Raw genomic sequence first — 13,136 nt, 5'->3', positions numbered from 1 at the left:
ATGAGCTGCCAGAGGAAGTGGTGGAGGCTGGTACAATTGCAACATTTAAAAGGCATTTGGATGGGTATATGAATAGGAAGGGTTTGGAGGGACATGGGCCGGGTGCTGGCAGGTGGGACTAGATTGGGTTGGGATATCTGGTCGGCATGGATGGGTTGGACGGAAGGATCTGTTTACATGCTGTACATCTCTATGACTCTATGAACCCCTTCAGCCTCCCCTACTTCAGGGAATAGATACCCAGTCTATCCAGTCTCTCCTCCTCACTGAGACTTGCCATCCAGGCAAGATATAGCGTGTTTCTATGCTATATGACTGTAATTATAGAGGAACCTTGATTATCCAAACGAGATGGGCAGCAGTATTTCGTTCAGATAATTGATTACTTAGATAATCGATTTAACCTTAAACAAGGGAAGCCATTCTGATCTAACACTGTGCTCTACCGGAGAGTTTGTTTAAATCTATAATTTAGGTGAGTCTGCTATTTAAATGAACTAATCTTTGCATTCTGCAAATTGCAGGTTAAACTGAGAATGTCTAAACCCTTACCATCATATAAATATATGAAGTCCCCACATTAAGCAAGGTCCTGAACAGCTTCTACAATCACGAGAGCATTTGTCATTTTCCACTGAACTTAGTGTCACCCAATAGAAGGACAGAAATACTGCCTCGTGTATGCGTTTACTTTCTCAGTCGTTTTTTTCATGAATGGCCTGGTAGAGTGACAGGAATAAAGCACTTATGTTTGCAGAGGGCTGTGTAACTAACCCTTATGACGTCATTGGATATTACAAAGGTTGTGGGTCCTAATAACGTCCTGATAATCATGCTAAAGACTTTGTCAAACCCCTTGCCAAGCTGTTCCAATACAACCGCAAGACTATCATCCAGCTGACCATGTGGTAAACTGCTCAGGTATGTCCTGCATGCAAAAACCAGGATAAATCCAACCTGGCAATTACCATCTCATCAGTCTACCCTTCATCAGTAATGGTTTGAAAGATATCATCAAGCAGTACTTGCTTTGCAATAACCTGCTCATTTCCTGCTGCCTCAGAAAGTAGCCAATGTAATTAAGGACTCCTCCCACCCTGGTTATACTCTCTTCCACATTTTTCCATTGGCAGAAGTTACAAAAGTTTGAAAATACACCCCCATTGATTTAAGAACAACTTCTTCCCAGCTGTTATCAGACTTATGAATGAGCTCTCATGTTACAGTTGATCTTTCTTTGCTCCTTCTTTGTAGCTGTAACACTGCATTCTGTTCTGTTATCCTAAGGTATTTATGTAAGGTATGATTTATCTGGTTAACATACAAAGTAATACTTTTCACCTGTATCTGTGTCCATGTGACAAGAATAAATTAAATCATTGACGCTCAGTTTGCATTCCTCCAGGGCCATTCAAATAGAACATAGAGCAGTTCAGCACAGAACAGGCCCTCCAGCCCTCTATATTGTGCCAACCTTTTATCCTACTCTAAGATCAAACTAACCCACGGACCCTACATTTTGCTATCATCCATGTGCCTATCCAGAGTCGCTTAAATGTCCCAAATTATCTGACTCTACTACACGGCTGGCAGTGCATTCCACTCACCTATCTCTGACATCGCCTCTAAACCTTCCTCCAGTCACCTTAAAATTATGCCCCCTTGTGACAGTCGTTTCCGCCCAGGGAAAAAGCCTCTGGCTATTCACTGTATTCCTCTCATCATCTTGTACACCTCTGTCAAGTCACCTCTCATCCTCCTTAGCTCCAGTGAGAAAAGCCTTAGCTCCCTCGACCTTTCATATGTAGATCTCATTACAGCCTTGATTCCAATATTGAGGAGATGAGGAGAAACTTCTTCACCTAGAGAGTGGTGGCTGTGTGGAATGCTCTGCCCCAGAGGGCAGTGGAGACCCAGTCTCTGGATTCATTTAAGAAAGAGTTGGATCGAGCTCTCAAGGATAGTGGAATCAAGGGTTATGGAGATAAGGCAGGAACAGGATACTGACTAAGGATGATCAGCCATGATCATATTGAATGGTGGTGCAGGCTCGAAGGGCAGAATGGCCTACTCCTGTACCTATTGTCTATTATCTATTGTCTAATATTAAAAATGAGCCCAATTCTCGACATAAGGTGAGAGTGACTGCTATGAAGGCCATAGTCGACTCAGTGTGGCATCAAGGAGCCCTAGCAAAATTGGAGTCAGTGAGAATTGGAGGAAAATTCTGCTTGTTAGAGTCATAACAGGAACAAGGGAAGATGGTTGTGGTTGTTGGAGATCATTCATTTTAGATCCAGGATAACCCTAGAAGTGTTAATTCAGGGTAGTGTTCTAGACCCAAACATCATCAGCTGCTTCATCAATGACCTTACGTCTGTCATGAGGCCAAAAATGTGGATGTTTGCTGATGTTTGTACAATGTCCAGAACCATTTGCAACTCATAGAATCGTTACAGTGTAGAAAGAGGTCATTCAGCCCACCAAGTCATCACTGATCCTCTGAAGAGCATCCCAACCAGCCCCAGCCCCCATACTGTCCCTATAATGCCATATTTCTCATGGCTAATCCACCTATCCTGCACATCTCTGGTCACTGCGAGTCAATTTTGCCATGACCAATCCACCAAACCTGCATGTCTTTGGACTGTGGGAGGAAACCGGAGCACCTGTCAGACACTGGGTGAATGTGCAAACTCCACACGGACAGTCACCCAAAGCCAGAATTGAACCCAGGTCCATCGTACTGTGATGCAGCGCTAGCCACTGAACTACAGTGCCACCCCAAAGAAACAGTGTACCTGGCTGCTCCATTTTTCAAGAGCATCAGGGAGAGAGGAACAGGGGAAGCTGGGAGGTAACTTTCCCACTTAACAGGGACTTGGCTCGAGAGTCAGGCCTCCATATTTTTGGGAGCAGTGAGGAGAGAGGAGCAAGGGTTGCAGGGAGATAAGTAAGCACTTTAAAACATACCTCATGAATAGGCAGAGCGCCTGCTGAGGAGGAGCAGACATGGGACTGCTGAGCAAGTGAAGTAATATGGGCGGCACGGTGGCACAGTGGTTAGCACTGCTGAGTAAGCACTTTAAAACATACCTCATGAATAGGCAGAGCGCCTGCTGAGGAGGAGCAGACATGGGACTGCTGAGCAAGTGAAGTAATATATCTGGGCATTGCATTGCCCAAAACCTTACTCAGATAGTGTCTTGCACCCATCCTCCTCGTCGAACCAAGAAAAAAGGTTCTGTGCGCAGGATTGGTAAGGTAATTAGTTTTTTTTCATTCTTTATTTTTCAGTAGTTTCTTTGGGAACTTAGAATAGTGGGAATCGTGATTAGGGCAATTGAATGTTCCTCCTGCAGAATGTGAGAGGTAAGGGTCACCACTAGCTTGTGGTCACCACCCTGCTGACTTCATCTGCGGAAAGTGCACCCAACTTCAGCTCCTCGAAAATGGTGTTAGGAAACTGGAGCTGTAAGAATTTTGGATCAATTGGGAGGTGGAGGAGGTTATTGAGAGGAGTTACATGGAGGTAGTCACACCTCAGGTACAAAAAAATGGCAAATGGTTACAGTTGGGACGGAAAGGGAACTGGCAGACAGTGCAGGGACCCCTATGGCCATTACCCTCAATAACAAGTATACCGTTTTGGATATTGTTGCAGGGAGTGACTTACCAGGGGTAAGCCATGGGGTACAGGTCTCTGGCACAGACTCTGAACCTATTGCATTGAAGGGGAGGACAGGGAGTAGAGCATTAGTCATTGTGGAGTCCAGAGTTAGAGGGATAGATAGGTTCTGTGGTAATGAGGGAGACTTGCGGTTCGTGTGTTGCCTCCCAGATGCCAGGGTTTGTGATGTCTCTGATTGTGTTTTTGGGATCCTGGAGGAGGAGCAGCTCCAAGTCATGGTCCACATAGGCACCAACGTAGGAAAATGGATGGGGATTTAAGGCATAAATTCAGGGAGCTAGGGTAGAAGTTTGGAGCTAGAGCAAACACTTTCTATCTCTGGTTTGTTGCCCGTGCCACATGCTAGTGAGGTGAGGAATAGGAAGAGGGAGGAGTTGAACACATGGCTACTGGGATGGTGCAGGAGAGAGTATTTTGGATTCCTGAATAATTGGGACGCATTCTGGGGTAGGTCAGACCTCTACAAACAGGATGGTCGCCACCTGAACCAGAGGGGGTACCAATATCCTAGGGGGGGAGTTTGGCAATGTTCTTTTGGAGGGTTTAAACTAAATCAGGGGGGTGGGAACCTAAATTGTAATTCCAGTATTCGGGGTGGAGCGTTGTGAGGTCAGAAATATAGTTTCAAGGTCGCAAGAGTGCACCGGCAAGCAGGAAGGTTGTTAGAAGTGTGTCTACCTCAACACCAGGAGCATCCGGAATAAGGTGAGTGAACTCGCAGCGTGGGTTGGTACCTGGGACTTTGATGTTGTGGCCATTTTGGAGATATGGATAGAGCTGGGACAGGAATGGTTGTTGCAGATTCCAAGATTTAGATGTTTTGGAAACAACGGGGAAGATGGTAAAAGAGGGGCAGGTTTAGATTACTTCCAGTGTGGAAAGAGGCCCTTCGGCCCAACAAGTCCACACCGCCCCGCCGAAGCGCAACCCACCCATACCCCTAACCTAACACTACGGGCAATTTAGCATGGCCAATTCACCTGACTTGCACATCTTTGGACTGTGGGAGGAAACCGGAGCACCCGGAGGAAACCCACGCAGACATGGGGAGAATGTGCAAACTCCACACAGTCAGTCGCCTGAGGCGGGAATTGAACCTGGGTCTCTGGCGCTGTGAGGCAGCAGTGCAAACCAGTGTGCCACCGTGCCGCCCACTGTGGCATGGTTAGTGACGGACAGTATTAAGGTGGCAGAAGGAACGTTGGAGGCCTCGTCTACTGAGGTAGTATGGGCTAAGGTTAGAAACAGGAAAGGAGAGGTCACCCTGTTGGGAGTTTTCTATAATCCTCTGAATAGTTCCAGAAATGGAGAGGAAAAGACCGCAAAGATGATTCTAGATAGGAGTGAGAGTAACAGGGTAGTTGTTATGGGGGACTTTAACTTTCCAAATATTGACTGGAAATACTATACTTCAAGTACTTTAGATAGGTTAGTTTTTGTCCAATGTTAAAAGAGGGTTTCTTGACATAGTATGTAGATAGGCCAACAAGGGGCGAGGCCACCTTGGATTTGGTACTGGGTAAGGAACCTAGCCAGGTGCTAGATTTGGAGGTAATGAGCACTTTGGTGATAGTGACCACAATTTGGTTATGTTTACTGCAGCAGTGGAAAATGGATAGGTATATACTGCAGGGCAAGAGTTATAATTGGGGGAAAGGCAATTATGCGATTCAGCAGGATTTAGGGTGCAAAGGATGGGGAAGGAAACTGCAGGGTATGGACACAATTGAAATGTGAAGCTTATTCAAGGAACAAAGAGACCTTGGAATGCAGGTTCATAGTTCCTTGACAGTAGAGACGATAGATAGGATAGTGAAGAAGGTGTTTGGTGTACTTTCCTTTATTGGTCAGAATATTGACTACAGGAGTTGGGAGGTCATGTTGCGGCTGTGCAGGACATTGGTTAGGTCACTTTTGGAATATTGTGTGCAATTCTGGTCTCCTTCCTCTCGGAAGGATGTTGTGAAACTTGAAAGGATTCAGAAAAGATTTACAAGGATGTTGCCAGGGTTGGAGCATTTGAGCTGGAGGGAGAGGCTGAACAGGCTGGGGACGTTTTCCCTGGAGCGTCAGAGGCTGAGGGGTGACCTTATAGAGATTTATAAAATCATGAGTGGCATGGATAGATAAATAGACAAGGTCTTTTCCCTGGGGGTGAGGGAGTCCAGAACTAGAGGGCATAGGTTTAGGGTGAGAGGGAAAAGATATAAAAGGGACCTAAGGGGCAACTTTTTCATGCAGAGGGTGGTACGTGTATGGAGTGAGCTACCAGAGGAAGTGATGGAGGCTGGTACAATTACAACATTTAAAAGGCATTTGGATGGGTATATGAATAGTAAGGGTTTGGAGGGTTATGGACCAGATGTTGGCAGGTGGGACTAGATTGGGTTGGGATAGTTTGTTGGCATGGACGAGTTGGACCAAAGGGTCTGTTTCTGTGCTGTACATTCTGTGACTATGACTAAGTGTTTGACGGTGGGGTTGGTGAGCCAAGTACAGTGAAATGGGGTTAGTGCGGATGAAAACTTTGGTTGGCATGGACCAGTTTGGGCTGATGGGCCTGTCTCCATGATGTAGGACTGTTGACTTACCCTATCAGACATTCTTAATTCCAGATTTTTTTTTTATTGAATTCAAATTCCACCACCTGCCATGGTGTGACTCAAACCCAATTCCCCAGAACATTAGCTAAATTTCTGGAATAATAGTGTACCGATAATACCACAAGACAACTGCCTCCCCTGTGAGGGGGAATGGGGGTGTGAGTGATCAGCTGGACAGTGAGGTGTTGGAGGTGAACAGCCACACAGTGGGAGGTGAGCAGCAGCAATGTGTGGACTCCTTCCAGTTGCAGTTAACATGCAGGATGGACACACAGTGATAGCATCTCTGGAACCAACTTGATCTTCTTGTGCCAATTTTAAATCCTTGTAGCTCTCTCCAGCAGTGCCAATCATGTCTTCATACTGACACTGTCAAACCCTTTCAGCATTTTGAAATGCTTCAGGTAAAACTCTGCATGACCTTCTCAACTCAAAAGGTTGAAACTGAAGTATAGAATAATATAACAACTTTTCTTCCTGGAGTGGTGAAACTTCCCTGCAATTATGAGTGGTCTGGTTACTCATTACCCAAAACCAAATTTCAAGATTCAACAGCTTCTGTTTGTTTTCTAGATACTTAATGTTAACTGTAACTAGTAAATACCCCCATTAAGGAACAGCTTCCATATTGCTGTCACTGCTTTAAACATTGTAGTCACTTCTGTTGTTTAATATCATTTGTCTGAGTACTTTTATTCCTTTTGTTTTTCTGAATCTTGTACAAAGCGAGGTGGAGAGTTAACCATCTTCCATTTCACCAGCTAAGTGCCAGCATCCCCTTGGCTACAACTCCCTCTATACTGTCCTCATCAAGTGCTCCCAGGACCGAAACAGCATGGGATTAGATACAGGGTGAAGCATCCTCTAAACTGTCCCTTATAAACTCCCAGAATAGGGCCAGCACTGTGTGAGATACAGAGTAAAGCTCCTTCTACAATATACCATTCAACACCCCAGCATGGAGTTAGGTACCGAGTAAAACTACCTCTACACCACAACTCTACAGATAGCCTGTTCATTGAGGAAAGCTTCAGAAACAAGGAGCAAGAATCTCTCTGACTCACTCTTCAGTCACACAACTGGTCTCTCAACCTTTTCTTCCAGGTTGAAGTTCATTGTACAGTGTGTTCTAATATAATTCAGTGGTTAACACTGATGCCTCACAGAGCCACAGACACTGGTTTGATTCCAGCCTCAGGCGACTGTCTGTGTGGAGTTTGCACATTCTCTCCATGTCTCCATGGGTTTCCTCTGGGTGTTCCAGTTTCCTTCCACAATCCAAAGATGTGCAGTTTAGGTGAATTGGCCATGCTAAATTGACCGTAGTGTTCAGGGATGGTGAGGTGCATTAGTAGAGTATTGAGGAATGGGTCTGGGTGGGTTGCTTTTCAGAGGATAGGTGTGGGCTTGTTGGGCCAAATGGCCTGTAGGGATTCTATAATACCATGATAGTTCCGTTTTGTGTGATCCCATGTTATAAGAAAATTGCATGACAGCAGCACCATTGAAAACAATGTTACTGGAATGGCATTAAAGCCAATGCAGGTAAAGAAAGTTTGTGTTCTATAAATAATGTTTTAAACTCTTCAATTGCTTTATAGCAGAACTGACTGTCTAAGCCAGATATGCACTAGCTGAAGAATTAAAGTAGTTAACATATGTCACAGGTCTGTCAGTGCTAGCAGATGTATACCCATCTCAAATTCTGCCACGGTTATTGGACGAATATCAGGTGTTGCCAGAAGGACCTGAGAAAACAAGATGTATTGAGACACGGATGAAGATGGGAGAGGTGCTAATGCGAAGTACAAAAGCATTAGGTGAGTAGGGATTGATAATCGGGGTAATATCAACCTAAGGTAACACCAAACAGATGGAATATGCAGCTTTCCTAAGCTCAAACACCGCCAGCAGAGCTGATTCAGAGCTACTATTACCACCAAATCCAAGGTAATTATATGTTTGTCTCTAATTCTGATGCTTGCTAATATTTAAACTGTGAAAAACTACAAATATAAGACTCAAAGACACTATGTTTTTTCATGATGTTCTAGTGTCATTGGCTAGAGCAGTATTTATTGCCCATACCTTATCACCCTGAAGCAGCTTATAGTGAGCTGCTTTCTTGAATTGCTGAAATCCCTGCAAGTTTCAGGATTTCGATCCAGTGACAGTGAAGGAACAGCAATATATTTCCAAGTCAGGCTGGTGTGTACCTTGGAGGTGACCTCCAAGATGGTGTTTCCATCTTCCTCATGTTGTCATTCTCCTCCATGGTACAAATCGAGGCCTGTGGAATGACAAGGCCAAAGAAGATACAGATGTGCACTGTGTAAGCTCTGCAACTGGAGTTGAAGGGTGTGAATGTTTATGGTGGTGAGTGGTATGCTGTTTAAGCGGGCTGGTTGTTTTCAAACACATTGAGCTTTTTGAGTGGTGCTGAAGCTGCACTGATCCAAAAACAAGTGGATGGGTATGGCAGAATGTTTTGGGTTTAAATTTTAGCATTCCCAAATCAGCGCATTATCCAGGTTCCTGCAAACAGCCGACAGGGACAGAATAGTAATCAATCATTACAGTCTGATGGCACCTTGGGTAGGATGTTTTAAATGTAATAGTGAGTAAAGGAAAGGCCAAGCCAGATACTTCTCAGCGCTATGTAATCATGTTCCAATTCTCTTTGACTGCTCTCCCAGCACTCAATGTATGTCCTTGCTTACTATGAACTGTCTGTACTGCTCGTAAACAAAGCTTTTCACGGTACTTAGGTACACGTGACAATAAATAAATCAAATCAAATCAGTGATTTACTCATTGCTAGAAGAAGACCGTTTTCTAAGATCATGGGTAAATTGCAGCAGCATTAACTTGAGGCAGGAGTGGCCAGTTGGCCAAGGTCAGTTTTGATGATCTGTGCTTTGAGGGAGGTCTTTGCCTTTCCATAAGCCAGAATGTGGTGTCTAATCTCACTACTCCAAACCACCACCAACGATGACTTGAAGCATCCCATCCTGTTCTGACACTTTGTTCATTCATAAGTGTGGGCAATAAATGCTGGCCTATCATAATTTCCCTTTATAAGGTACTGATGAGCTGCATGTTGAACCAGTTGAGTCACTGCAGTTAAGGAAAGTATTATAGAATTACAATGTGGTTAGCGCAACTAATTCTCCTTCCTGCTTTCTCTCCCTCTTTCCATCTCACTTGTTTCAACCCTCTCTCCTGCACTTACCACTCTCATTACTTGCCTGTCTCTTGACATTATGCCCTCCCTTCCGAACTGCCTCCTCTACCGCCCATTCTCTCCCTGCCCCACACTCGCCCATTCTCTCCCTGTCCTACGCTCACCTATTTTCTCCCCACATGTGCCTTTCTCTTCCTTGATCCCCGTTTCTCCATTCATACCACCACTGTCTGTCCATGCACTCCCTCTTCCCATGACCACATCATTTTCTCTCACTATCCTTTTCTCACTATGCTCCCCATCCATCTCAACCAACACCATTCCTCTCTTTTTATCTCTCTGCCTCTCTCTCCCCACGCATGGATTCTGACCTCCCCTCCGTGCCACCCATCTCTCCCTTTCTCTCCCCACATCTCTCTCTCTGTCTCTCTAGGTGAGATAGCTTCACATTATCGTGACCCATTGATCCGGGTGTTTTTGAGGGGGACGAAAGATTCAGATAGTACAGTGCGGGCTAGTAGCCTGTCGAACCTGGGCGAGCTCTGTCATTGTCTGCACTTCGCTATAGGGTCAGTTATTCATGAGGTAAGCACGATGATGTATGTATGTGTGGGGAAGTGAATGATACATCTTGTATCTTAAAACGTTTTTTTTGTATTTGTGCCTAAGCAAAGCAACATGTTATATCTGGTATGACTCTTGCTTCCAAACAATTGACATAGCCACATGGGCAGCCATGTTCAACTATGTTAATGCTCCTTGCATTGTTGCTTGAACCAGAGATTCTGGGGTGATCCGCCTGGAGGCTGTTAAACCTAAACACTGCCAGCAAATCACTGCTAATCCTTTCAAATGGTCTCTTCTCCTTCTCTGAGCAACCTGCATTGTAGTTGAAGATGAGACAGAGAGAAAGCGCGCAAGTGGCAAAGTCTCATTACACTGAGTAATGCAATAAACAATTAAAGAACCAGTTGAGGGCAATTGTGTCAGGCAGCGCATTCACTTCTAGTCCCCACCATCAAGCACTCGGACACTAGTGCACAACATTCAGGCTGATGCACTGCTGTGGGAATGCCAACTGTGCACTCAGGTGAAAGTGAAAATCACCACTATTGAAGAGTGCCCATGAATTCTATGAATTGGCCAATATTTATCACTCAAGTTTTTCATAAAGCAGATTATATTAGTACTGTATTACCAGATATTGGCAGACAGCATTCTCTGCATGGCAGACAGGGACAAATGAGGTACAGCAGGGATCAGTGCTATTAATTATTTAGATGAGGAAACTAAATGTAATATCTGTGTAAAATGTAATAAATTTGCAGATAGCACAGAGCTGGATAGAAGGGGGAATTGTGAGGAAGCAGGGATGCCTCAGTGCGATCTGGACAAGCTGAATGAGTGGGGAAATGCAAAGCAGATGAAGTATAATGTGGCTAAATGTGAAATTATGTACTTTGATAGCAAAAGCAGGAGGGCAAATTATTATTTGAATAGCGATAGATTGGGAAAGGTGGAGATGCAATGAGACCTGAGTGTCCTCATAAGCAAGTTCTTAAAAGTAAGCATGCAGGTGCAGCAGGTAGTCAAGGAAGCAACTGCTGTATTAATCTTCATAGTGAGAAAATTTGAGTACAGGAACAGGAATATCTTGTAGCTGTGCAGGGCATTGGTGTGTTGAGTGCAGTTGAGGAAAGATGTTCAGACTACTGAAGGAGTGCAAGGAAGGTTTATCAGACTGATTCTTGGAGTAGCAGACTGACTGTTGAGGGGAGACTGAATCAGATAGGACTATACTCGCTAGAATTTAGAAAGATGAGAGGATATCTAATAGAAACCTATAACAGGTCTAGACAGGGAACAATAACAAGAGAGGATGAGGACTGCAGGTACTGGAGATCTGAGTCAAAACGTGTCTGGCACTGGAAAAGTATAACAGGCCAGGCAACGTCCAACGAGCAGGAGAGTCGATATTTTGAGCATAAGGGTCAAAACATCGACTCTCCTGCTGCTCAGATGCTGCCTGACCACCTATGCTTTTCCAGTGCCACACTTTTCAACAATAATAAGAGAGGACCAGAACCAGGGTCACAGTGTAACAATACGAGGACTGAAATGAGTTCCTTCACCGAGAGAGTAGAGAAGGATTCTGGGTAATCCAAGATGGAGGATGGGAACAATTTCTGACTGTAACAGTTGCTCCTTTTTTGAGGTATTTTAGGTGCTGGAGATGATTTCTTCGAATTCCAGGAGCAGCAATTCGTGTTTTATATGCTGTTGCAATGTTTTGGAACGTTGGGAAAAAAAAGTCAAAACAACAGCATATTTAAAAGGGAGAAGAACAGACAAAGGAAGCACATGGTGAGGTCAGTGCAGGAGAGAGAGAGAATAAGAACCTGACACTGTCTTTGCTGTTTGAATTCATGTATCGCTGGACATTGGAGTGCGTCTGGGAAAATTAACAAACAGTGAAATTCACAATTGAACTTTGAGGAACTGTTGGGCGAAGTTCACAGCACAGAATCAGAAAAGTGAATTGTTGTTTTAAGTGTGGCCTGCAGTAGTGAGTAGAATGGGTTCTTTCTTTTTTGAGATATGTCTTTTGATTTAACTTAAAATATAAGCCATAACTATTCGTTTAACCTGGGGCAGTGTTGGTAGAGGAATAAGACGATGTTATTTTCTGTGTCTGTAGATTGTGAAGGAGCAAAAATGGACTTCAGTAGAGTGATATGTGCTTCTTGTCAGATGTGGAAGTTTAAAGAGATCTTATGAGTTACTGCGGATTATATCTGCCATTAATGCTGTTGGTTGTGAATCTTATCAGATCGAATGGATCGGTTGGAGAGACAGTTAGAAGCATTGAGGAATTTGCAACAGCAACAATTTGTGATGGATGGCAGTTAAAGGAAGGGGAAAATGGTCTCAGATACAGTCATATATATGGGTTAACTCCAGGAAAGGTAAGAGAGGTAGGCAGCTAGTGCAGAGTCTTTTGTGGCTATACCCATTTCAAACAGGTATGCTGATTTGGAAAATGTAGGGGGTGATGGATTCTCAGGAGAACGTAGCACAAACAGCCAAGTTTCTGGTATTGACACTGGCTCCAATGCAACGAGGGGTACATCGGGTTCCAAGAGATCAGTTATGTTAGGGGATTCTCTAGTCCAAGGTACAGACAGACATTTCTGTGGCCAGCAGTGAAAAAGCAGAATGGTGTGTTGCTTCCATGGTGCTAGGATCAAGGATGTCTCAGAGAGGGTGCAGAATGTTCTGATGGGGGAGAACAGCCAGCAAGAGGTCATTGTCCACGTTGGAACCAACGACCTAGGAAGGAGAAAGGTTGAGATTCTGAAGGAATAATACAGAGAGTTAGGCAGGAATTTCAAAAGGAGGTCCTCGAGGGTAGTAATATCTGGATTATCCCCGGTGTTACGAGCTAGTGAGGGCAGGAATAGGAGGGGAGAGCAGATGAATGTATGGCTGAGGAGCTGGTATATGAGCGAAAGATTCACATTTTTGGATCATTGGAATCTCTTTTGGGGTAGAAGTGACCTGTACAAGAAGGACGGATTGCACCTTACTTGGAAGGGGACTAATATACTGGCAGGGACATTTGCTCGAACTGCTTGGGAGGATTTAAACTAGTAAGGTG

At 44.4% G+C, this 13,136-nt stretch overlaps 1 protein-coding gene across 2 annotated transcripts in view; it reads left to right on the top strand.

The window, feature by feature from the left end:
* tango6 (transport and golgi organization 6 homolog (Drosophila)) overlaps positions 1-13,136 on the top strand; it is a 194,812-nt gene that overhangs the window by 156,806 nt on the left and 24,870 nt on the right. For both annotated transcript variants that reach the window (XM_043706471.1, XM_043706470.1), the window contains exons 15-16: positions 7,962-8,114; positions 9,912-10,063. In XM_043706471.1, coding sequence (XP_043562406.1) covers positions 7,962-8,114; positions 9,912-10,063 — 305 coding nt within the window. The remainder of the gene's footprint in view (positions 1-7,961; positions 8,115-9,911; positions 10,064-13,136) is intronic.

This window comes from Chiloscyllium plagiosum, chromosome 17, assembly GCF_004010195.1.
Source record: "Chiloscyllium plagiosum isolate BGI_BamShark_2017 chromosome 17, ASM401019v2, whole genome shotgun sequence".
In the NCBI taxonomy this organism is placed as follows: domain Eukaryota; kingdom Metazoa; phylum Chordata; class Chondrichthyes; order Orectolobiformes; family Hemiscylliidae; genus Chiloscyllium; species Chiloscyllium plagiosum.
Note: the sequence above shows the minus strand (reverse complement) of the source record. Positions and strands in the feature narration are given on the sequence as shown.